The sequence below is a fragment of the Chlamydotis macqueenii genome, chromosome 1 (assembly GCF_036417535.1).
Source record: "Chlamydotis macqueenii isolate bChlMac1 chromosome 1, bChlMac1.mat, whole genome shotgun sequence".
NCBI classification, from domain to species: domain Eukaryota; kingdom Metazoa; phylum Chordata; class Aves; order Otidiformes; family Otididae; genus Chlamydotis; species Chlamydotis macqueenii.
Genome location: NC_141556.1, coordinates 99,246,345 through 99,272,122, shown reverse-complemented (window position 1 = coordinate 99,272,122; position 25,778 = coordinate 99,246,345). Strand labels below are relative to the sequence as shown.

The window sequence follows — 25,778 nt, the reverse complement described above, 5'->3', positions numbered from 1 at the left end:
ACGCTGTCCTCGCAAGCAAGAGACCCATGGCTGTCTCCCAGGGAAGAGGAAAAGCATTTAAATAGGCACAGATGCAATTGTAACCCTCGTTGTTTATGTGTCACTTCTCTGTGATTTTTAACATGCAAAACTAACACATGACATGGAAGTATTCTGTAAGTCCTTAAAAATCTGGGGCTTCTTTTGTTTTCAAGATGGCATTTCAGTCTTATCGAGATGAAAAAGCGCAGGAGCTTATCTGCTGCTCTGCATAGCTTCTAGCGGCCTTCCAGTACCTCAAGGGGGCCTACAGGGAAGATGGGGAGAAACTCTTCAGCAGGGCCTGTTGTGACGGGACAAGGGGTAATGGTTTCAAAGTAGAGGGAGGTAGATTCAGATGAGATATCAGGACACCATTTTTGACACTGAGGGTGGTGGAGCACTGGCACAGGTTGGCCAGAGCGGTGGTGGATGCCCCATCCCTGGAAACGTTCAAGGCCAGGTTGCAGGGGACTCTGAGCAACCTGATCTGGTGGGAGATGTCCCTGCTCCTTGCAGGGGGGTTGGACTGGATGACCTTCAAAGGCCCCTTCCAGCCCTAACAGTTCTATGATTCGCTACCAGTTAATGCAGTTTTCCATCAGAGCTGATGACTGAATTAGTGCAAAACTGTCACTGTGTGCAATTTTCCGGGATGTTGTAGTAGACTACACACGATTCAGCTCTGTTTTCTCAACTGAATTTCTACCTATGCCCAACTCAGGTAACAAAACAAAGAAAACCACACATGGGAAGATTTCAGATGATTCAAAATAGCACGTATTGGTAGAAAACGTATTTCTCTTAAACTTCCCTGTCTAACTTCCTCCCCCTTCACATTGCCAGAAATAGGAAGTCTGCGTCTGGTCATGTCATCCCTCAGGAGAGGAATTGCTGCTGTAAGAGAAATGGAAGAGTCAAACATCCTCTGCTTGTATGCATTTGACCATCAGCGTTCTCATGCTTTCTAGGAATCATTTTATTGGCCGTAGGTACGTCTGTCCACTCAAACTTTCAACTAATTCTATAAAAAGTTAGAAAAACAGACTCCATAGTTGTTGCATGACCTTCCTATGTTCACCCTATCATACGTGAATCCTACCAAATGCTTTAGAACCATTGATGAGCTGCAAAAATACCAAGCACTGCGCAGCACCTGGAGAAAGGTCTTGGTGAGCACATACGGTCCAGGATCATGGCATCTTGAAGGTATTTTTCTTCAGGTTTACAGCTGTGTATTTGCACAAGTGAACCCACTGCGTGTTCAATACCATGTTCACATGAGCATCCATGGACACACAGACCTTTCCTGATTTCACGCTAAGTCCTGAAGAAGAGCTGGTGATGTGAGAAGTGAATCACAAAGTCTGAACAACTAGGATAGAACAAACTCCATTTTAATGGTCATAACATCATTTGGCAAAAGCTAACACTGTCATTTTAAAAAACATCTCTGAATTTTTTTTTTTGTAAATTTTTTAAAATGCTGTTTGAGAACCAGTTATGCAATAACATTGTGGGAATCACTGCTGGGTCTTTGGCACAGAGTCTGCGGGAGAGGTTTTCCATAGAAATCTGTGGAAGAAATGTCAGAGAAGAAAAACACATTAATCTCTGTAGACTTACCATCTACCTTGCTTCCAGGCCATTGAAATAAGGAAAATTCTTGCTTCCTGAATGAAAGTCAGGTAGCCTAGAAGTTTAGAGCGAATTCCGACAAGCAACTTTCAGACAGTGCTATTGAATGTCGGGAGGTATATTGACCAAAACAGGTTTAACTCCATTTTGTTCTACGTGCATCAGCGTTTGCAAGATCAAGCTCAATGGTAATCTGTAAACATCGCTAACAATAGGAAATGAGACATCCAAAGTGTACAAACAAGAACTGAAAAAAGGAAGTAGCAACATTGGAATGTTGCTGTAGTCAAGTCAGCATTGCAATACAGTTGTAAGTGACAGTAACGCAATGCAGCATCCAGAATTTTGGGACAACTGATGCATGGCAATGCAAGGAGTCAGCTTACACACGGCAAATGTATCCGGAGGTGGCCTGTGGTTCTCAGAACGACAGAAATACACCAGGCCCATCGGGCTTCAGTCTTGTGAAGTGATGAGCACTGGTCAGTGAGAGCAGATCATCAGGTCCATGTGGAAACAAACAGGCAGCTTCATGCAGAACCAGCCTGGATGTGGAAGTGCCACTACGGATCCCAAATTAATAAGCCCTGCTGGATCTCTGCAGTCCTGCTTGGGTGTGTCTGAGGACCTCAGACTTCTTCCAGTGTGCAGGTAACCCAGCTCCTGTCCCCACTGCATCAGATGACGATGAACTGTCTACAGATGGACAGTGGAAATACACTCTGCCATTTTTATTTTGAATGCAAGATGTATTTGGACAGATTGGCCCTTGAAAATATTCCAATTTTTAATCACTTTTTCATCAGTGACTAGTCAAGTTTCTGACTCGCTTTTGTGAAAGCAATGACATCTTTCCCCACAGAGCAGAGCAAATCAGTACTGCTGGAAGTCCATACCATGAAGTGGGAAAAGGTATCAAAGAGTTCCTGGAGAGTAAGGTTTAGTAGCCGGTCTCTGTAGGAAGACCATTCCTGTTCCATCATTCCCAAATGTTTAAACGACGAATAACCACCAATTGAGACATCAGTTCTTGTTTGTTAGTACACCTACCCGGTAGAAGAGCTGCTGCTGGTATACAATTTAGGGAACCACTGTCCTCTGTGTTGAAAGGTGTTACTTTGTGGTGTCTTTTGAATTTGGGGATTTTAATTTTTCTCTTCCTGTTACCTATACCAAACAGAAATAAAGCATTACGTATCATCCAGTTCTATTCAGAGAATCTCTTACGTCATCTTTTAATACCATTGAACTGCTGGAAGTCCATACCATGAAGTGGGAAAAAGTACCAAAGAGTTCCTAGAGAGTTTTAGTAGCCTGTCTCTGTAGGAAGACCATTCTTGTTCCATCATTCCCAAATGAAAGTTTTAAACGACGAATAACCACCAATTGAGACATCAGTTCTTGTTTGTTAGTACACGTACCCCGTAGAAGTGCTGGTGCTGGTGCTGGTGTAGGGTTTGGGGAACCAGTGTCCTCTGTGTTGACAGGTGTTACTTTGTGGTGCCTTTTGAAATTGGGGATTTTAATTTTTCTCTTCCTGTTACCTATACCAAAGAGAAATAAAGCATTACCTATCATCCAGTTCTACTCAGAGAATCTCTTACCTCATCTTTTAATACCATTGAACTGCTCAAAGTCCATACCATGAAGTGGGAAAAAGTACCAAAGAGTTCCTAGAGAGTTTTAGTAGCCTGTCTCTGTAGGAAGACCATTCCTGTTCCATCATTCCCAAATGAATGTTTTAAACGACGAATAACCACCAATTGAGACATCAGTTCTTGTTTGTTAGTACACGTACCCCGTAGAAGTGCTGGTGCTGGTGTAGGATTTGGGGAACCAGTGTCCTCTGTGTTGACAGGTGTTACTTTGTGGTGCCTTTTGAAATTGGGGATTTTAATTTTTCTCTTCCTGTTACCTATACCAAACAGAAATAAAGCATTATCTATCATCCAGTTCTACTCAGAGAATCTCTTACCTCATCTTTTAATACCACTGTTGGGATGAGCTACATCAGCATTTTCTGTTTGAACTTAAACACAAATTTGTGTGAAATGTAAAATTTACAGAACATTTTGCTAGAGCAAATAAACCATAAGCATAAAATAGATACAAACTCTATGGTTGAATAAAGAAATTCAACGTAGCCTGGTACTGATGGAAAGTGTACCCCACACTTGATGATGTTCCAAAGGAACCCAGTTTCAGCTACACTACCAGTCACACCAACAAACACACACTTGGTCAAAGCTGATTTTCCAAGACAATCACCTGATGCTGCTTTTTTATGATTTCTGTGGATGACATTGATGTGCGGCATCATGAAAAAAAAGTCAGACATAGGGAAGAACTCTATCAAGAATAACATTAAATGAGACATTAAAAGGAACCAGTTTTATCTGAGACAAGGCCTTTTGAGGCTTCACGCTCGGCCTCTTCTTCGTGCTGCAAAAGCTGCGTAGTTGTAGAATTGCTAGTCATAAAATTTCTCGTTTACCATCATTTGTCTTTTGGCTACTGCTACTTGAGGAGGTCGGGGCATCCATTTGTTCCTGCTCTGCTTCAGCTTTCAGGAGAACTGCAGCCTTCTCAGTCTCCAACTTTGGCTGCTCCTTTTCCTTTTCAATTTGTTTTCCATACTAACAAAAAGTATAAGATGTTTTTAGTAAGTCCTAATGCTGAAAACTCACTAATAAGACAGGGAGTTTATTTTAAAAATCCAAATATTCCTAAAATATTGTTCAGTCCCTCATCTAGCATAGAAAATATTTTCAAATAGGTGAAGAAATTATATTTCCAGTATCTTGTCCAGAGGAAGAAAATACAATTAAGAAAACAAAGAATTAACAGCAAAATAAATTATCTTTAGGTTCATAGCCTCTATTCTTGCTTTCTTTCGAGGCATATAACCAAAAAAACATGCTAGCTATATAAACAGCATCAACAGTCCCGAGCAAAAGGTTAGAAAACTCCTAATTTCTTCAATTATCCCTTTTTTTTTAAAAAAAAAAAAGTGATTTAGTTAAAGTATCCAGAAGGTGCTACCATGATTTGGACAAATACCCCTTGTGTCATACAGACTGAATGCCAGGCTGTTTCCCAGGTGCTAGATCACCAAATCACCATCTCTGCAATACTCCCAGCTGGACCCTTCTCTTCTACTCTGTATGTTATTATAAAGTGTGCTACTGTGCATGGAGCTGACTTTACAAGAGAGAGGGATACGGGTGCTTTTGTCCTGGAGAGAAGCAAATGTTGGAATTACTTAATGGAAAAGTCTGGGGATTAGAGTGTTTCTTGAGATGATGTTCTCTCAAGTCAATCGAATAAAAAAATACGGTACAATAAAAAAGAACACTTTGCAAGAAATTCATACACTTGGAATATTTTCCACTCCTGAATATCCCAGAGTTTAATTAGGAAATGTGTTGAGTCATCTCTTTACAATGCCTTGATGTTACTGTGTCTACAAAAATTTTTGTCCCCAAATCAATACGAGGGGATTTTCTTAACGTGAAAGCTTTGATTCAACGCACACAAAACCAGACTGCCAAGATGAGGGAGAAATAAATAAAATAATGCTGTGCAGACAGACATAGGACAATTCTTGCAATCGAACCATTTTTCTCATTACCTCTCAGACACGTGTTACTGGTAGGTCTAAAAGGAGCCAGATTTCCACATCTTCTCCTACCTCAGAGATGACAGCAGATAGATGCTGGAAGGGGTTTCCACAGTTCTCAGGCTCAGGGCTGTCCTCGTCAGATACACGTCCTTCTTCTCTTGCCCTTGGTTGTTGTTGTTGAGTTTATGTAGTTGGTTTAGTGTTTGGGGGGTTTGTTTGTCGGGTTTTTTTGGGGGGGGGAATGGGCATGGAAAGGAAGGGAGATGAACAAAGAGTTATGAAGAAGCCAAGCCATAAATTTTACACAGTAGAGAACACTTATTAGGTCATCTAATTCATTCTCCAGTTTATGCCAGTTGATTTTTACAAGATGCTTCTGGATTTTGAAAAACATTCTCCAAAAATGAAGAGGACAGGCTCACATCACTGAAGCACAAGTATCTGCCGTGGCAGAGGTAGAAACACGTGCTGCTGTGTGCCTGAGTGTTCATCAGCACTTCAAGAATTGGAAGCAATTTCTGGAGATGTGACAGAATACATCTGCAACTGGATAGCCTGCAGTTGATGGAGCACAGTGTTGAATCACGTTTGGCATCTAGTCTTTGATATTCACATGTGGGTTACAAAGTCTAACTTCCGTGAATCAAAGCTGATGTTAGAACACACTTGGAGGGAACAAGATTAAATGACAGGATTTCTTGCTTAGGTTAGCCTCCTGTCAAGTTCTATTAGCAAGGCCCAGTTTGTTCCACAACCACCTTGCCATTCTCATTCAGGGTGCATTTCCAGCACAGAGCCAACAGAATAAAGGGGATGAGCCAGGCAAAAAAAAAGTTTCTGTAGGTCTTAAAGAAAGGCTCTAGCACTCAGGTCTGTACTTTTAATAGGGAGACTCTTGGGTTGTCAGCTTTAAATCCTTGATAGCTTGGTTCTCACAAGGTCTGTGTACAGGAATGAATCCAGTCTCTGAGAGAAAGGGAGGAAGCAGAGGGCGGAAAGATGACAGAGGGAATACCTTTCTTCTCGTATCTTTCTCACTCGCTCAGCCCGTTCTCGTTTCATCTGTTCTTCATAGGCTTTTTGTTCGCTGGTGTCTCTTTGGATGCGCTCTTCTAAGTCCTCAAAATGATTTGCTATGATCCCCAGAAGCCAACAGAAACCTTTTCTAAGTGTTTCATCCATTTTCTTCTGACAGCTAATGATAGTTGAGCAAGGTTCCTATCAACAGAAGGAGAAGGAGGGGAAAATCATTTGCAGTTCAGATCACATTCCTTGGCTGAAAACGAGAAATGAGCCAAACAACTGCTGTTGACTGTGAAGCCTGCAAAAGACTTACAAGTATGGGAAATAAATTTGCATGTAGTTATTTTACACATTTAGGTGCTTTTTGGAATACTAAACTTGCTGTCCAAGTAAACAAGTTTTAAACCACATCAGTAATTATTTTTTTTTACATGGTTTCAGAGTGGACCAGCAGGTACGCTTTGAGAACCGTGTTAGAAAGATTTCTTCAACGGATCCATAAGCAGAACGTCAAGGTGAACAGTCCAATTGCTTGCAAAACAGTAGATGTACTGTGTCGTGGCTGGGATTGCAGGGTTCCAGTTTCGGTTTTACACTCTGTGGCACAATCCCCACCTTCTTGCAAGCATCACCTACCTATTAGAAAATGAAGCATCTTAAAACAGACTTACAATTTGACACAGACACTTGTGTTCATTGGCAAGCTTTTCCAGAGACAAGACTTCGATGATATCTGCTTCTGGCAGAGCTTCTTCTCTGTCCTGCTTATTTGCCAGCCTAAAGAAAAGATGAAAAGAAACAACTTAGCACCCTGATGTGAGAGATTCTCACATCTCCAAAAGCTACATTTTTGAGAAATGGAGGAAGAGGGGGAAGGAGGAGAAAGTCAAGATCAAATGCCTACTTCCAGCTTTAATTCTACTTAATAAACATGTTAGTCCATGCACTGTATTCAGCAGATACTAATAGTCAGTCATTTCTAAGCATCCCTCGGCAAAGCAATTCCGTTTTACACCTGAGAAGGCAGATGGAAAAGATTGTACTGTTCTGCACCTAGAGCTACGCAGCCCCATCTGGTGGAGTCCGGGAATGCAAGCTCAGAACTTTGCAACTTCCCAAACCGTGTGCATTTCCCCACAGAACACTGCTTCACGATCACCTCGGCTCTGCCTGCTCTCCAGAACTTCTCTCCAGTGCCAAACAACTTGATTTGTCATGTTTTGAACTTGCTCTTCATAAGTAACTTTCTACTTACGTTTGTACTAGACAGAAACACTGCTTGAGAAGGTGTACTGAAGGGCAACATTTACCACACTTCAGGCTGTCAGGAGAACATTGCAGAACATTACTTACACTAACATGGGTTTTCCTGATATCTTAGGGTTGTTTAAAACCTCTCTCATGGCTTCTCTGGTTTCTCCCATTCTTGCCACGTCGCTGGAATCCACCACAAATATTACACCGTGGGACTCGGCATAGTAATTTCTCCAGATGTCGCGAATTTCTTTTCCGCCTCCTAAATCAAAGATGGTGACTTCAAAGCGTCCCTGTTTCAGGTTAACCTTGGAAAACCCAACGGTTGGAGCCACGTCTTCAGGAGACTCTGTCAGAGTTCACAGAAGAAATCCTTCAGTCAAAAGTGTCCTGAGTTATTTCAACAGCATTTTACATTGTGATTTGTGTAGCAAAATTCCAGTTTTAAAAACATGGAGCAAACCTGTTCAGTGACAGCATATTGGTAACCACCTATTTTTTTACATTAAGACTTTCCCCTCTCCTCGGGGAATTTCAAATGAAAGCATTGGTCTCTCAACCAGAGTATTTTATATCATTTCACTAATTCAAAGTAATTCTGAATTTAAATGTGGTCTACAGCCTTCAGAGTTTTTGTCCTACACTCTCTTTCACTTCAGGCAACTGATGGAGACAGTCGGCTTCCTTTTAGTGACAATGTTCCTTCAGCTCTTTACTGAGCTACTGAAAAAACCTTCCTCTACTCCCAAAATACACTCTGATGCTCATGAAATTTAAACAAGAACCCAGAACAGATTTTGTTGCCATTTAGCATTCAGCGCAGTTAATAAGACAGGGGTCAACTCAAGGTACAGAAGCATCAAGGGACTCATCATTGGGTCTCGGTGTTCCCCAGATAATTCAGCACCTCTATGCGCCAATTTTTTCCTGTCTCAGTGGAGTAAGGGCTGTAATGCTGCCTGGTGCAACGCCTGAAGAGGCAGCTCTCTCCAGAGTATCTACCTTGCCTCCACACCATCCTATTACCTTTGGCAAAGACGTAGCAGAATGGTAGCCACTTGGTTGAACTACCACGGGTTTGGTCTACGGGAGCTCAACATGATGGTAGGTGCAGTGGCCAACAAGCAAATGCAGCGCTTGCTCTGCTGCTTCTCCTGAGCATTAAGCACGTGATTGGCAGCACCGACCTTTACAGTCACCGCAGTGTGACTTGCCTGATATCAAAAATCAGAATCTTGATCTTACAAAGGTAAGACTCCTTCATTTTTCTCTCATCTGCAGCTCTTCACACAATGGGGCCGGTGACCTGCTCACTTTGGCAACCACCCTTGTCCTACTTTGGGGGGTACCATTACCAGAATTGTCTTTCCACAGTATGGGAGGGAGAGATAAATGAAGAGACGAAGAAACATTTTTAGATTAAAAGGATGGAAAATTAGTAATTACACTCTCTCTTTCAATGCTCCACTGAGGTGATAAACCAATTAATGGCTTACCTCCTTGAATTCCTCGGGTGATAGCAGTTTTGCCAGCATTATCCAGACCCACCATTAACAGAGTCACCTTCCTTCATAAGGAGTAAAAAAGCAAGAAACACATTTCAAACATTTTTCCTCTAGCTAGACATCACTTCTTTCATTCATACACGCCTAGCAAATTTACCACTAAGGAGTAGGAAGAATAGGGATCAAAATACACCATTGTAACAACGCCTGCTGCTTGGTATCTGCTGTTCAAGGTGTCCAACTCTCAGATTAGACAGAACAGCAGAAGAAGGTATGAAATGAGAAGTCTAAGATTGTGCTCCAAGTTTCACAGGAGACACGGATTTTGCTTTCAACCTGTATTTGCCTGCTGAAAGTTAGTTTCACGGTACTGCCAATTTTATCCTTTTCTTTTGGTGTGGTCATGGTCTCAAACAATTTCCGTCATTTCTTTCCCATTCCCCTGTATTTTCACTGTCACTCTGCTTCAAAGTCGTGCCTCTACTCAAAACTCATTTCAGTACACAACACTCGTGTAGACAACAGCAGATGCTGTCAATAAGCGGCACAGGTACTCATTGTGCCTTGGTTTCAAGCAGGAGCAATCTGCACTGCAAATGTGCAAACCAGTGCTGTTGAGCACATACAACATTTTAGGAAACAGCATCATCCCATAACACTCAACTTGAGGAAACAGTATGTGAAGGCCAAGTATTTTGAAGTTTGTACGTTGCAGAAGTCAGAAACAACACCTGAATTAACTTTTTAAGTTCAGAAGATGTCTTGATTCTCTCTTGGAGAAAAAAAAAAAATACAGGTTTTTGTCTCAGAATTAAAAAATGGGAAATCATGTTATACAGCTAAGACAGCAAAACATAGGTGAGAGGACATGAAATACAGTTTGGGAAGGTCAGCACAGAAGTGTAAAATACTTTCATGCGTTTACCTGACGGGTTCCTGGCGTCGTTTTAACCAGTTCCAGCAGCTGGCCAATAGCCTGAACATCCCTCTTTGTTAGCCAGTCAGAGCCAAGAAGGCTACAGAAACGATGGGGACAGGCCAGGGGAACACAAGAAGACTGGGAGAGAGACTTCAGGATAAAACAAAACAAAACAAAAATGCATAGTTAGCCCCAGTGTATAAGCAAGGCAAGCCATTTCCCTAGCAGCAGCCTGTTTATTCAGAGTGTGTCGTATTCAGTCAGCCCCAGGACAGTCTCATGGTGTCTTTCCCTTTTCCATCCTCTCACTCTTCATCTGCCCCCATTTTACGTATCTGGGCAGCAACAACACGGCACTCTTCCAAAATAAGAAGGCAAGACCACTGCACATAAGGAAACCTGCAAGTTAAAGCAGGAACATACAGGAAGCTCTGAAATCCCAGGGCTTGCCTCACTGACACAAACAGATCCACAACAAGGAAACTGGGTTCTCTGGGTTCCTCTTGCTGAGGTTTCTCTGTGGAGCAAACAATGGAGAATAACGCTGAGATGATGCGCATGTTTCTTTCTTGGTACGCACGCTGAGCTATGAAACACTCCAACTCATAAAAACCGTGCGGTCAAGTGCACAAAGATGCACAAGCTTTGAAAGTCCCTTGGTTATTCAGCTCAAACAACGCTCCTGCAAACAACAGCCGTTGTCCAGGTAAAGGCCTTTCACCGGCAAGCTGTGGGCAATTTTCCTTCCCCAGTTCCCATCCACAGCCTCCCTCCTAGGAGCATGTCACGAGTCTGGCTGCTTTCTTCTGCACCGCACTCCGTGTGAGGCTGTGCTTTGTCTGTTTGGCCAAACCACTGCTGAGAACACACCAATCTTTTGCCTCTCGCTGGACAGTGCTTGCTTCTCTCCTTCCCGCTCTGCCCTGCGCCACTCTCCCCCAGCCAGGAGGCTGGGAGGGGGTACAGCCAGGACAGCTGCCCCAGTGGACCAGAGGGATATTCCATACCAGATGAGATTGTGCTCAGCAAACAGAGCTCAGGGAAAAGAGGAGGAGGGGAAACGTTCGTGGTTGTTGCGCTTGTCTGCACATGCAGTCAGGACGCATGCTGAGGCTCTGCTTGACAGAAGGTGGCTCAGCATCTACCCACTGATGGGCAGCAGTGACCGAATGGCTCTTTTTGTTCTGCTGGAGGACGCAGCTTTTGCTTTCCCCATTCAATGGCCACTATCTCTACCCACAAGTCTTCTCACCCTCCTCCTCTCTTCTCCCTCTCCAGCAAGTCCCTGGCTGTGTCTTTAGCTGTTGGCCAAGGTCAACCCACCACACTCCTTCTTGCTGCCCAAGGTGGGGCCAAGACAATGACAGCTTTGATCTGAGCACGTGAGAGCCATTCAGCCTCAGCTCATAGGCTCCTGTCCTCCGAGGTCCCATTTTGATCAGCAGCTGAAGCTAAAGAACCCCAACTGCATTCCTACCAGAGCAGCCGAGACGCAGACAGATGTTCTCTGCTGCCAGCTTGCCTCCTTGAGCAGATTCACTGAGAGCAGGGATACTGGGAGTTACCAGAGACAGTTTGCTTTTTAAAAACAGACAAATTTTTTTACCTCTTGTAAATGATAACTAACCTCAAGTTAAGGTCATTTCAGATGATGCAGAAAACGGAATCATTAAATAGGAAAACTTTCCAAAGTTGTCATCTTCCCAGTCGAGAGCAAGGAAAGTGGAAAAAACTGGGGGAACCATCCCTCACAGATCTATGTGGTACCTCATCACCTGGGATAACAACCCCTGCTCTTCTGAAGCTTCTGCCTTCACGGGTGCCTTTGCACGGCTCTGCCAGGGCTCCACGGCAGAAACAGGGCAGATTTGTTCCCCAGCAGAGACGGCAGATCCTGTTGAACTACTTAAACCCCGTTCTATGAGATTACCCGAGAAGAGCTTCTCCACAAGCGAGCTCCGTGTGTGCAGAACTGACCGGTCCCTGAAAAGGAGAGCAAGACGGTGACAAGGATCAAAACGGGGCTCCGCAGAAGGCACCGCACTGCCAAAAACCCTCCCGCGCAGGGGCGGACGCTGTCCCAGCCCACGGGTCAGCCCCGGCGGAGCTGGCTCGGAGAGCACGGCCGCGCAAGTTTCCAGCCCGTTCTGCCGAGCGGCGAAATGTAACGGCTCAGCGCGCAGCGCACGGACAGACCGGTCACAGCGCCGGCGCCTGGGCCGCCTCACGGAACCATTTCCCGCCCCTGCCCCCGGCTGCGTGTCGTGGGGGCGGCCCCGCTTCAGCTCCGGCCCTCTCCCGCGGCACCTCCCGACCCCCCGCGGGGCTTGTGGCGCTTTTTGGGCAAACGGGGCCGGGCCGCGCAGCCGGCCGCCTCCCAGCAGCACCGCCAGCAGCGCCAGCAGCAGCTGCCGGCACCAGGCACTCACCGCCGCAGCTCCGCACCGGCCGGCCGCGCGCTCAGGGCTGCCAGCGCGACCGGTGTTGCCCCGGGCGACGGGAGAACGCGGCCGAGCGCGGCGGGCGAGGGGAGTTCGAGGCGGCGGTGGCGGCGGCGTTCCATTTCGGCTTCGCCGCGCCGAACGCGGCGCGCCCGCTCCGGGATCACTGCCCGGAGCCCCGCTCATGCTGAGCCGCTCACTGGTCGAAGCCGAGATGTCCGAGGCACCGGCGACGCGTAACCAGGCCGGTAACCCCTGGCCACCGCTAAGCGGAGGCTGTCATGGACCGGCCGCTCGGCAACAGCGGAACCCGAGGGCGCACAGGCGAGGGCAAGCCCGCGGCTAGCCAATAGGAGGTTACCACCCCGCGGAGGACCAGCCAATCAGCTGTAAGGGGGCGAGGCCAGAACGCCCGCCCCTCCCGGTCCCGCTGTCCGAAGGGAAGCACAGGCGCCACCCCTCAGGCGTGCGCGGGGGCGTGGCCTGTCCGCGCAGGTGCGCGTCCGTCCGCGGTGGGCGCTGTCCCGCTCGCTGTGCGCGGCGCCGCGGTAGTAGTGCTGCAGCACGGGCCCTCCATGGGCCACAGCCTCTTTCAGGCATCCGCCTGCCCCAGTGTGGGGTCCTCCCCGGGCTGCAAGGGGACAACCGGCCTCACCACGGGCTGCACCACGGGCTGCGGGGGAATCTTGGCCGGGACCCGCGTTACTCCTCCCCCTCCTTCTTCACTGACCTTGGCACCTGCAGCCGTTCCTCTCACCAGAAATTCCCCACGATCAGGCTCGGGCAGACGCCTCCTAGGGTCTCTTCACATCCCATCTCCTCTCCACTTCTTGCAGCCAGGCCGGGCCCAGTCGGCCGCCCAGAGGGAGGCCAGGGGGTGAGGGCCGCAAGGCCCACCAGGCTTGCGTCTCCCCCTTTGCCCACGCTCAGCATCCTCACATGTTGTTATTTTTTTCTTTCCTGTTCTTCCCCTTCTTAAATACACGGTGGCAGAGGCTTTGGCAGGGAACATTCTGTCACCAGCTGGCTCGGCCCTGGCCAGCAGCAGGTCTGCCCTGGGCCGGGCCCAGTCCACTGGACAAAAGGGAAACAACTTGTTACAGAAGCTGCCACCGTAGCCTCCCTCGCTCGATAAACCCAGGACAATTCTATAGGAAGCTGACAGACAGTTTGGCAAAGTTCCTGGGTAGCATGCTGAAGCAACAGTACAAAGTTTTCAACTCAAAGACTGGAATATCTTAGTGGAACAAATACTGTTCGAATTTTATTCAAAAAAAAAAAAAAAACCAAACCTGTGCTGCTTGCTTTGTTAGTGTCCATCGGTCTTTTCTAATGTGACATCATTCTATCCAAAAAGAACTGTTCTGAGGAAGTCTGCTGGTTTCTACTGGAGAAGAAAATGGTCAGGAGAACACTCCTGGCAACCTGATTTGAAAAGTCCTCTGAAACAGCCAAGCTGAGAAACCTATTTTGAAGTGACAGACAGGCCTCCAGAGGACAGAGTTACAGATCTTGGGGTCTCAGGGAAAGGATAATCACCACAGCCTTTCTCAAGCTCACACAGAAGGTGAAAGAGAACGTGGGCTTAGAGCCTCTTGCACAGGGGCTTCTCGGCCCCGCTGGTGGCCAGTGGCCAGCGGGGTGACTGATGTGCTTGAGGATGGCCAGTACCACTTGCCTCGTGGCCCTCTCTGCGGATGCCGTGCTGTTTCCATCTTGATCCTCATCAGCAGGGCTCACAAGGGGGCCATGAGAAAGCTGGCATCTTGTAAAGCTGGCGGTAACACAGCTAAAGACAGCAAGATCCAGATTGCACACATCCGCTTTTATGCAACCCCCTCCCTCCACTTCCTAGTGTGTTGGTGTGAAGTTAAAATGATGAAATCTTGAGAATAATCAAATCAAACTGACTGTGTTGTGCTACTAGAATACAAGGAAAGTATTCCCGTCCTGACGGTCACACACAAATGGTTTCATCCTCACACGGAACTAGCAGATTTGGAACATTCCTCTCCACCCATTGCAAACATCCCATTCTTACGACGGATTTCCCCCTCCCCCCCCACATAGACCCTTCACAAATCTCAGGTAATAATTTCATTTGGATTGATAGGGTAGGTATTTATTTGTGTAACACACTGCTCTCAGGGGGACCTGGCAAAGATTTCTCATGCCAAAGTGCTGAATATAAACATTGCCTTGCTTTGCTAGCTACCAAAATCTGTTGGTAATACCATGGGATGGAGGACTGGGGTGTAGCAGGAGATCAAGGAATGCTTCTTCCAGAATCCCTTTGAAAGAGGGTTTCCATCCTTGCTGTAAGCAGGCGGCATAACGCTGTGGGGTAACGTTCGCAGACTGGTGGGTGTTGCACGGCAGAACTTGCAGCTTCGCAACAAGGCTCCGAGCGGGGCTGGGCTGCACGTGCACGGGAAGGGCTGCGAGCGGGGCTGCACGTGCACAGGAAGGTCCGCGGCGATTTGCGCGCGAGGCGCGGATAGGTCCGTGGGCGCAGGGGGCGGGTGTGTTCGCGGGCGCAGGGGGTGTTCGGGTAGATAATGCTGTGTTGCGCAGCATTAAATTGAAAGCTTGGCTCAACGGCAGCCGTGTGACGCCTTGCTTTCCCCGCAGCGGGGCTCCGGTGCATCGTGGGGCAGACAGCCGGACAGAGAGCCGGCATAACGCTGTCCTCGCAAGCAAGAGACCCATGGCTGTCTCCCAGGGAAGAGGAAAAGCATTTAAATAGGCACAGATGCAATTGTAACCCTCGTTGTTTATGTGTCACTTCTCTGTGATTTTTAACATGCAAAACTAACACATGACATGGAAGTATTCTGTAAGTCCTTAAAAATCTGGGGCTTCTTTTGTTTTCAAGATGGCATTTCAGTCTTATCGAGATGAAAAAGCGCAGGAGCTTATCTGCTGCTCTGCATAGCTTCTAGCGGCCTTCCAGTACCTCAAGGGGGCCTACAGGGAAGATGGGGAGAAACTCTTCAGCAGGGCCTGTTGTGACGGGACAAGGGGTAATGGTTTCAAAGTAGAGGGAGGTAGATTCAGATGAGATATCAGGACACCATTTTTGACACTGAGGGTGGTGGAGCACTGGCACAGGTTGGCCAGAGCGGTGGTGGATGCCCCATCCCTGGAAACGTTCAAGGCCAGGTTGCAGGGGCCTCTGACCAATCTGATCTGGTGGGAGATGTCCCTGCTCCTTGCAGGGGGGTTGGACTGGATGACCTTCAAAGGCCCCTTCCAGCCCTAACAGTTCTATGATTCGCTACCAGTTAATGCAGTTTTCCATCAGAGCTGATGACTGAATTAGTGCAAAACTGTCACTGTGTGCAATTTTCCGGGATGTTGTAGTAGACTACACACGATTCAGCTCTGTTTTCTCAACTGAATTTCTACCTATGCCCAACTCAGGTAACAAAACAAAGAAAACCACACATGGGAAGATTTCAGATGATTCAAAATAGCACGTATTGGTAGAAAACGTATTTCTCTTAAACTTCCCTGTCTAACTTCCTCCCCCTTCACATTGCCAGAAATAGGAAGTCTGCGTCTGGTCATGTCATCCCTCAGGAGAGGAATTGCTGCTGTAAGAGAAATGGAAGAGTCAAACATCCTCTGCTTGTATGCATTTGACCATCAGCGTTCTCATGCTTTCTAGGAATCATTTTATTGGCCGTAGGTACGTCTGTCCACTCAAACTTTCAACTAATTCTATAAAAAGTTAGAAAAACAGACTCCATAGTTGTTGCATGACCTTCCTATGTTCACCCTATCATACGTGAATCCTACCAAATGCTTTAGAACCATTGATGAGCTGCAAAAATACCAAGCACTGCGCAGCACCTGGAGAAAGGTCTTGGTGAGCACATACGGTCCAGGATCATGGCATCTTGAAGGTATTTTTCTTCAGGTTTACAGCTGTGTATTTGCACAAGTGAACCCACTGCGTGTTCAATACCATGTTCACATGAGCATCCATGGACACACAGACCTTTCCTGATTTCACGCTAAGTCCTGAAGAAGAGCTGGTGATGTGAGAAGTGAATCACAAAGTCTGAACAACTAGGATAGAACAAACTCCATTTTAATGGTCATAACATCATTTGGCAAAAGCTAACACTGTCATTTTAAAAAACATCTCTGAATTTTTTTTTTTGTAAATTTTTTAAAATGCTGTTTGAGAACCAGTTATGCAATAACATTGTGGGAATCACTGCTGGGTCTTTGGCACAGAGTCTGCGGGAGAGGTTTTCCATAGAAATCTGTGGAAGAAATGTCAGAGAAGAAAAACACATTAATCTCTGTAGACTTACCATCTACCTTGCTTCCAGGCCATTGAAATAAGGAAAATTCTTGCTTCCTGAATGAAAGTCAGGTAGCCTAGAAGTTTAGAGCGAATTCCGACAAGCAACTTTCAGACAGTGCTATTGAATGTCGGGAGGTATATTGACCAAAACAGGTTTAACTCCATTTTGTTCTACGTGCATCAGCGTTTGCAAGATCAAGCTCAATGGTAATCTGTAAACATCGCTAACAATAGGAAATGAGACATCCAAAGTGTACAAACAAGAACTGAAAAAAGGAAGTAGCAACATTGGAATGTTGCTGTAGTCAAGTCAGCATTGCAATACAGTTGTAAGTGACAGTAACGCAATGCAGCATCCAGAATTTTGGGACAACTGATGCATGGCAATGCAAGGAGTCAGCTTACACACGGCAAATGTATCCGGAGGTGGCCTGTGGTTCTCAGAACGACAGAAATACACCAGGCCCATCGGGCTTCAGTCTTGTGAAGTGATGAGCACTGGTCAGTGAGAGCAGATCATCAGGTCCATGTGGAAACAAACAGGCAGCTTCATGCAGAACCAGCCTGGATGTGGAAGTGCCACTACGGATCCCAAATTAATAAGCCCTGCTGGATCTCTGCAGTCCTGCTTGGGTGTGTCTGAGGACCTCAGACTTCTTCCAGTGTGCAGGTAACCCAGCTCCTGTCCCCACTGCATCAGATGACGATGAACTGTCTACAGATGGACAGTGGAAATACACTCTGCCATTTTTATTTTGAATGCAAGATGTATTTGGACAGATTGGCCCTTGAAAATATTCCAATTTTTAATCACTTTTTCATCAGTGACTAGTCAAGTTTCTGACTCGCTTTTGTGAAAGCAATGACATCTTTCCCCACAGAGCAGAGCAAATCAGTACTGCTGGAAGTCCATACCATGAAGTGGGAAAAGGTATCAAAGAGTTCCTGGAGAGTAAGGTTTAGTAGCCGGTCTCTGTAGGAAGACCATTCCTGTTCCATCATTCCCAAATGTTTAAACGACGAATAACCACCAATTGAGACATCAGTTCTTGTTTGTTAGTACACCTACCCGGTAGAAGAGCTGCTGCTGGTATACAATTTAGGGAACCACTGTCCTCTGTGTTGAAAGGTGTTACTTTGTGGTGTCTTTTGAATTTGGGGATTTTAATTTTTCTCTTCCTGTTACCTATACCAAACAGAAATAAAGCATTACCTATCATCCAGTTCTACTCAGAGAATCTCTTACCTCATCTTTTAATACCATTGAACTGCTCAAAGTCCATACCATGAAGTGGGAAAAAGTACCAAAGAGTTCCTGGAGAGTTTTAGTAGCCTGTCTCTGTAGGAAGACCATTCCTGTTCCATCATTCCCAAATGAATGTTTTAAACGACGAATAACCACCAATTGAGACATCAGTTCTTGTTTGTTAGTACACGTACCCCGTAGAAGTGCTGGTGCTGGTGTAGGATTTGGGGAACCAGTGTCCTCTGTGTTGACAGGTGTTACTTTGTGGTGCCTTTTGAAATTGGGGATTTTAATTTTTCTCTTCCTGTTACCTATACCAAACAGAAATAAAGCATTACCTATCACCCAGTTCTACTCAGAGAATCTCTTACCTCATCTTTTAATACCACTGTTGGGATGAGCTACATCAGCATTTTCTGTTTGAACTTAAACACAAATTTGTGTGAAATGTAAAATTTACAGAACATTTTGCTAGAGCAAATAAACCATAAGCATAAAATAGATACAAACTCTATGGTTGAATAAAGAAATTCAACGTAGCCTGGTACTGATGGAAAGTGTACCCCACATTTGATGATGTTCCAACGGAACCCAGTTTCAGCTACACTACCAGTCACACCAACAAACACACACTTGGTCAAAGCTGATTCTCCAAGACAATCACCTGATGCTGCTTTTTTATGATTTCTGTGGATGACATTGATGTGTGGCATCATGAAAAAAAAGTCAGACATAGGGAAGAACTCTATCAAGAATAACATTAAATGAGACATTAAAAGGAACCAGTTTTATCTGAGACAAGGCCTTTTGAGGCTTCACGCTCGGCCTCTTCTTCGTGCTGCAAAAGCTGCGTAGTTGTAGAATTGCTAGTCATAAAATTTCTCGTTTACCATCATTTGTCTTTTGGCTACTGCTACTTGAGGAGGTCGGGGCATCCATTTGTTCCTGCTCTGCTTCAGCTTTCAGGAGAACTGCAGCCTTCTCAGTCTCCAACTTTGGCTGCTCCTTTTCCTTTTCAATTTGTTTTCCATACTAACAAAAAGTATAAGATGTTTTTAGTAAGTCCTAATGCTGAAAACTCACTAATAAGACAGGGAGTTTATTTTAAAAATCCAAATATTCCTAAAATATTGTTCAGTCCCTCATCTAGCATAGAAAATATTTTCAAATAGGTGAAGAAATTATATTTCCAGTATCTTGTCCAGAGGAAGAAAATAAAATTAAGAAAACAAAGAATTAACAGCAAAATAAATTATCTTTAGGTTCATAGCCTCTATTCTTGCTTTCTTTCGAGGCATATGACCAAAAAAACATGCTAGCTATATAAACAGCATCAACAGTCCCGAGCAAAAGGTTAGAAAACTCCTAATTTCTTCAATTATCCCTTTTTTTTTAAAAAAAAAAAAGTGATTTAGTTAAAGTATCCAGAAGGTGCTACCATGATTTGGACAAATACCCCTTGTGTCATACAGACTGAATGCCAGGCTGTTTCCCAGGTGCTAGATCACCAAATCACCATCTCTGCAATACTCCCAGCTGGACCCTTCTCTTCTACTCTGTATGTTATTATAAAGTGTGCTACTGTGCATGGAGCTGACTTTACAAGAGAGAGGGATACGGGTGCTTTTGTCCTGGAGAGAAGCAAATGTTGGAATTACTTAATGGAAAAGTCTGGGGATTAGAGTGTTTCTTGAGATGATGTTCTCTCAAGTCAATCGAATAAAAAAATACGGTACAATAAAAAAGAACACTTTGCAAGAAATTCATACACTTGGAATATTTTCCACTCCTGAATATCCCAGAGTTTAATTAGGAAATGTGTTGAGTCATCTCTTTACAATGCCTTGATGTTACTGTGTCTACAAAAATTTTTGTCCCCAAATCAATACGAGGGGATTTTCTTAACGTGAAAGCTTTGATTCAACGCACACAAAACCAGACTGCCAAGATGAGGGAGAAATAAATAAAATAATGCTGTGCAGACAGACATAGGACAATTCTTGCAATCGAACCATTTTTCTCATTACCTCTCAGACACGTGTTACTGGTAGGTCTAAAAGGAGCCAGATTTCCACATCTTCTCCTACCTCAGAGATGACAGCAGATAGATGCTGGAAGGGGTTTCCACAGTTCTCAGGCTCAGGGCTGTCCTCGTCAGATACACGTCCTTCTTCTCTTGCCCTTGGTTGTTGTTGTTGAGTTTATGTAGTTGGTTTAGTGTTTTGGGGGTTTGTTTGTCGGGTTTTTTTGGGGGGGGGAATGGGCATGGAAAGGAAGGGAGATGAACAAAGAGTTATGAAGAAGCCAAGCCATAAATTTTACACAGTAGAGAACACTTATTAGGTCATCTAATTCATCCTCCAGTTTATGCCAGTTGATTTTTACAAGATGCTTCTGGATTTTGAAAAACATTCTCCAAAAATGAAGAGGACAGGCTCACATCACTGAAGCACAAGTATCTGCCGTGGCAGAGGTAGAAACACGTGCTGCTGTGTGCCTGAGTGTTCATCAGCACTTCAAGAATTGGAAGCAATTTCTGGAGATGTGACAGAATACATCTGCAACTGGATAGCCTGCAGTTGATGGAGCACAGTGTTGAATCACGTTTGGCATCTAGTCTTTGATATTCACATGTGGGTTACAAAGTCTAACTTCCGTGAATCAAAGCTGATGTTAGAACACACTTGGAGGGAACAAGATTAAATGACAGGATTTCTTTCTTAGGTTAGCCTCCTGTCAAGTTCTATTAGCAAGGCCCAGTTTGTTCCACAACCACCTTGCCATTCTCATTCAGGGTGCATTTCCAGCACAGAGCCAACAGAATAAAGGGGATGAGCCAGGCAAAAAAAAAGTTTCTGTAGGTCTTAAAGAAAGGCTCTAGCACTCAGGTCTGTACTTTTAATAGGGAGACTCTTGGGTTGTCAGCTTTAAATCCTTGATAGCTTGGTTCTCACAAGGTCTGTGTACAGGAATGAATCCAGTCTCTGAGAGAAAGGGAGGAAGCAGAGGGCGGAAAGATGACAGAGAGAATACCTTTCTTCTCGTATCTTTCTCACTCGCTCAGCCCGTTCTCGTTTCATCTGTTCTTCATAGGCTTTTTGTTCGCTGGTGTCTCTTTGGATGCGCTCTTCTAAGTCCTCAAAATGATTTGCTATGATCCCCAGAAGCCAACAGAAACCTTTTCTAAGTGTTTCATCCATTTTCTTCTGACAGCTAATGATAGTTGAGCAAGGTTCCTATAAACAGAAGGAGAAGGAGGGGAAAATCATTTGCAGTTCAGATCACATTCCTTGGCTGAAAACGAGAAATGAGCCAAACAATTGCTGTTGACTGTGAAGCCTGCAAAAGACTTACAAGTATGGGAAATAAATTTGCATGTAGTTATTTTACACATTTAGGTGCTTTTTGGAATACTAAACTTGCTGTCCAAGTAAACAAGTTTTAAACCACATCAGTAATTATTTTTTTTTACATGGTTTCAGAGTGGACCAGCAGGTACGCTTTGAGAACCGTGTTAGAAAGATTTCTTCAACGGATCCATAGGCAGAACGTCAAGGTGAACAGTCCAATTGCTTGCAAAACAGTAGATGTACTGTGTCGTGGCTGGGATTGCAGGGTTCCAGTTTCGGTTTTACACTCTGTGGCACAATCCCCACCTTCTTGCAAGCATCACCTACCTATTAGAAAATGAAGCATCTTAAAACAGACTTACAATTTGACACAGACACTTGTGTTCATTGGCAAGCTTTTCCAGAGACAAGACTTCGATGATATCTGCTTCTGGCAGAGCTTCTTCTCTGTCCTGCTTATTTGCCAGCCTAAAGAAAAGATGAAAAGAAACAACTTAGCACCCTGATGTGAGAGATTCTCACATCTCCAAAAGCTACATTTTTGAGAAATGGAGGAAGAGGGGGAAGGAGGAGAAAGTCAAGATCAAATGCCTACTTCCAGCTTTAATTCTACTTAATAAACATGTTAGTCCATGCACTGTATTCAGCAGATACTAATAGTCAGTCATTTCTAAGCATCCCTCGGCAAAGCAATTCCGTTTTACACCTAAGAAGGCAGATGGAAAAGACTGTACTGTTCTGCACCTAGAGCTACGCAGCCCCATCTGGTGGAGTCCGGGAATGCAAGCTCAGAACTTTGCAACTTCCCAAACCGTGTGCATTTCCCCACAGAACACTGCTTCACGATCACCTCGGCTCTGCCTGCTCTCCAGAACTTCTCTCCAGTGCCAAACAACTTGATTTGTCATGTTTTGAACTTGCTCTTCATAAGTAACTTTCTACTTACGTTTGTACTAGACAGAAACACTGCTTGAGAAGGTGTACTGAAGGGCAACATTTACCACACTTCAGGCTGTCAGGAGAACATTTCAGAACATTACTTACACTAACATGGGTTTTCCTGATATCTTAGGGCTGTTTAAAACCTCTCTCATGGCTTCTCTGGTTTCTCCCATTCTTGCCACGTCGCTGGAATCCACCACAAATATTACACCGTGGGACTCGGCATAGTAATTTCTCCAGATGTCGCGAATTTCTTTTCCGCCTCCTAAATCAAAGATGGTGACTTCAAAGCGTCCCTGTTTCAGGTTAACCTTGGAAAACCCAACGGTTGGAGCCACGTCTTCAGGAGACTCTGTCAGAGTTCACAGAAGAAATCCTTCAGTCAAAAGTGTCCTGAGTTATTTCAACAGCATTTTACATTGTGATTTGTGTAGCAAAATTCCAGTTTTAAAAACATGGAGCAAACCTGTTCAGTGACAGCATATTGGTAACCACCTCTTTTTTTACATTAAGACTTTCCCCTCTCCTCGGGGAATTTCAAATGAAAGCATTGGTCTCTCAACCAGAGTATTTTATATCATTTCACTAATTCAAAGTAATTCTGAATTTAAATGTGGTCTACAGCCTTCAGAGTTTTTGTCCTACACTTTCTTTCACTTCAGGCAACTGATGGAGACAGTCGGCTTCCTTTTAGTGACAATGTTCCTTCAGCTCTTTACTGAGCTACTGAAAAAACCTTCCTCTACTCCCAAAATACACTCTGATGCTCATGAAATTTAAACAAGAACCCAGAACAGATTTTGTTGCCATTTAGCATTCAGCGCAGTTAATAAGACAGGGGTCAACTCAAGGTACAGAAGCATCAAGGGACTCATCATTGGGTCTCGGTGTTCCCCAGATAATTCAGCACCTCTATGCGCCAATTTTTTCCTGTCTCAGTGGAGTAAGGGCCGTAATGCTGCCTGGTGCAACGCCTGAAGAGGCAGCTCTCTCCAGAGTATCTACCTTGCCTCCACACCATCCTATTACCTTTGGCAAAGACGTAGCAGAATGGTAGCCATTTGGTTGAACTACCACGGGTTTGGTCTACGGGAGCTCAACATGATGGTAGGTGCAGTGGCCAACAAGCAAATGCAGAGCTTGCTCTGCTGCTTCTCCTGAGCATTAAGCACGTGATTGGCAGCACCGACCTTTACAGTCACCGCAGTGTGACTTGCCTGATATCAAAAATCAGAATCTTGATCTTACAAAGGTAAGACTCCTTCATTTTTCTCTCATCTGCAGCTCTTCACACAATGGGGCCGGTGACCTGCTCACTTTGGCAACCACCCTTGTCCTACTTTGGGGGGTACCATTACCAGAATTGTCTTTCCACAGTATGGGAGGGAGAGATAAATGAAGAGACGAAGAAACATTTTTAGATTAAAAGGATGGAAAATTAGTAATTACACTCTCTCTTTCAATGCTCCACTGAGGTGATAAACCAATTAATGGCTTACCTCCTTGAATTCCTCGGGTGATAGCAGTTTTGCCAGCATTATCCAGACCCACCATTAACAGAGTCACCTTCCTTCATAAGGAGTAAAAAAGCAAGAAACACATTTCAAACATTTTTCCTCTAGCTAGACATCACTTCTTTCATTCATACACGCCTAGCAAATTTACCACTAAGGAGTAGGAAGAATAGGGATCAAAATACACCATTGTAACAACGCCTGCTGCTTGGTATCTGCTGTTCAAGGTGTCCAACTCTCAGATTAGACAGAACAGCAGAAGAAGGTATGAAATGAGAAGTCTAAGATTGTGCTCCAAGTTTCACAGGAGACACGGATTTTGCTTTCAACCTGTATTTGCCTGCTGAAAGTTAGTTTCACGGTACTGCCAATTTTATCCTTTTCTTTTGGTGTGGTCATGGTCTCAAACAATTTCCGTCATTTCTTTCCCACTCCCCTGTATTTTCACTGTCACTCTGCTTCAAAGTCGTGCCTCTACTCAAAACTTATTTCAGTACACAACACTTGTGTAGACAACAGCAGATGCTGTCAACAAGCGGCACGGGTACTCATTGTGCCTTGGTTTCAAGCAGGAGCAATCTGCACTGCAAATGTGCAAACCAGTGCTGTTGAGCACATACAACATTTTAGGAAACAGCATCATCCCATAACGCTCAACTTGAGCAAACAGTATGTGAAGGCCAAGTATTTTGAAGTTTATACGTTGCAGAAGTCAGAAACAACACCTGAATTAACTTTTTAAGTTCAGAAGATGTCTTGATTCTCTCTTGGAGAAAAAAAAAAAAATGCAGGTTTTTGTCTCAGAATTAAAAAATGGGAAATCATGTTATACAGCTAAGACAGCAAAACATAGGTGAGAGGACATGAAATACAGTTTGGGAAGGTCAGCACAGAAGTGTAAAATACTTTTATGTGTTTACCTGACGGGTTCCTGGCGTCGTTTTAACCAGTTCCAGCAGCTGGCCAATAGCCTGAACATCCCTCTTTGTTAGCCAGTCAGAGCCAAGAAGGCTACAGAAACGATGGGGACAGGCCAGGGGAACACAAGAAGACTGGGAGAGAGACTTCAGGATAAAACAAAACAAAACAAAAATGCATAGTTAGCCCCAGTGTATAAGCAAGGCAAGCCATTTCCCTAGCAGCAGCCTGTTTATTCAGAGTGTGTCGTATTCAGTCAGCCCCAGGACAGTCTCATGGTGTCTTTCCCTTTTCCATCCTCTCACTCTTCATCTGCCCCCATTTTACGTATCTGGGCAGCAACAACACGGCACTCTTCCAAAATAAGAAGGCAAGACCACTGCACATAAGGAAACCTGCAAGTTAAAGCAGGAACATACAGGAAGCTCTGAAATCCCAGGGCTTGCCTCACTGACACAAACAGATCCACAACAAGGAAACTGGGTTCTCTGGGTTCCTCTTGCTGAGGTTTCTCTGTGGAGCAAACAATGGAGAATAACGCTGAGATGATGCGCATGTTTCTTTCTTGGTACGCACGCTGAGCTATGAAACACTCCAACTCATAAAAACCGTGCGGTCAAGTGCACAAAGATGCACAAGCTTTGAAAGTCCCTTGGTTATTCAGCTCAAACAACGCTCCTGCAAACAACAGCCGTTGTCCAGGTAAAGGCCTTTCACCGGCAAGCTGTGGGCAATTTTCCTTCCCCAGTTCCCATCCACAGCCTCCCTCCTAGGAGCATGTCACGAGTCTGGCTGCTTTCTTCTGCACCGCACTCCGTGTGAGGCTGTGCTTTGTCTGTTTGGCCAAACCACTGCTGAGAACACACCAATCTTTTGCCTCTCGCTGGACAGTGCTTGCTTCTCTCCTTCCCGCTCTGCCCTGCGCCACTCTCCCCCAGCCAGGAGGCTGGGAGGGGGTACAGCCAGGACAGCTGCCCCAGTGGACCAGAGGGATATTCCATACCAGATGAGATTGTGCTCAGCAAACAGAGCTCAGGGAAAAGAGGAGGAGGGGAAACGTTCGTGGTTGT

The 25,778-nt window shown here is 45.0% G+C and overlaps 2 protein-coding genes across 2 annotated transcripts; both read right to left on the bottom strand.

Moving 5' to 3' along the window:
• Nucleotides 1–4,032: 4,032 nt before the first annotated feature.
• On the bottom strand, nt 4,033–10,479 carry LOC147602227 (ADP-ribosylation factor-like protein 13B). Its single transcript, XM_086751733.1, is given in 9 exon segments — nt 4,033–4,137; nt 4,140–4,292; nt 5,348–5,441; nt 6,294–6,496; nt 6,973–7,078; nt 7,655–7,904; nt 9,052–9,122; nt 9,986–10,129; nt 10,439–10,479. Coding segments are annotated over 8 exon segments (1,041 nt in total). The 5' UTR covers nt 10,045–10,129; nt 10,439–10,479.
• Nucleotides 10,480–12,803: 2,324 nt separating this feature from the next.
• On the bottom strand, nt 12,804–25,204 carry LOC147602226 (ADP-ribosylation factor-like protein 13B). Its single transcript, XM_086751641.1, has 9 exons — nt 25,164–25,204; nt 24,711–24,854; nt 23,776–23,846; nt 22,379–22,628; nt 21,697–21,802; nt 21,018–21,220; nt 20,072–20,165; nt 18,875–19,016; nt 12,804–12,991 (listed from the first exon to the last, which is right to left on the bottom strand). The coding sequence occupies exons 2-9, from the start codon at nt 24,767–24,769 to the stop codon at nt 12,804–12,806; spliced, it is 1,113 nt and encodes a 370-aa protein (XP_086607767.1). The 5' UTR covers nt 24,770–24,854; nt 25,164–25,204.
• Nucleotides 25,205–25,778: the final 574 nt, after the last annotated feature.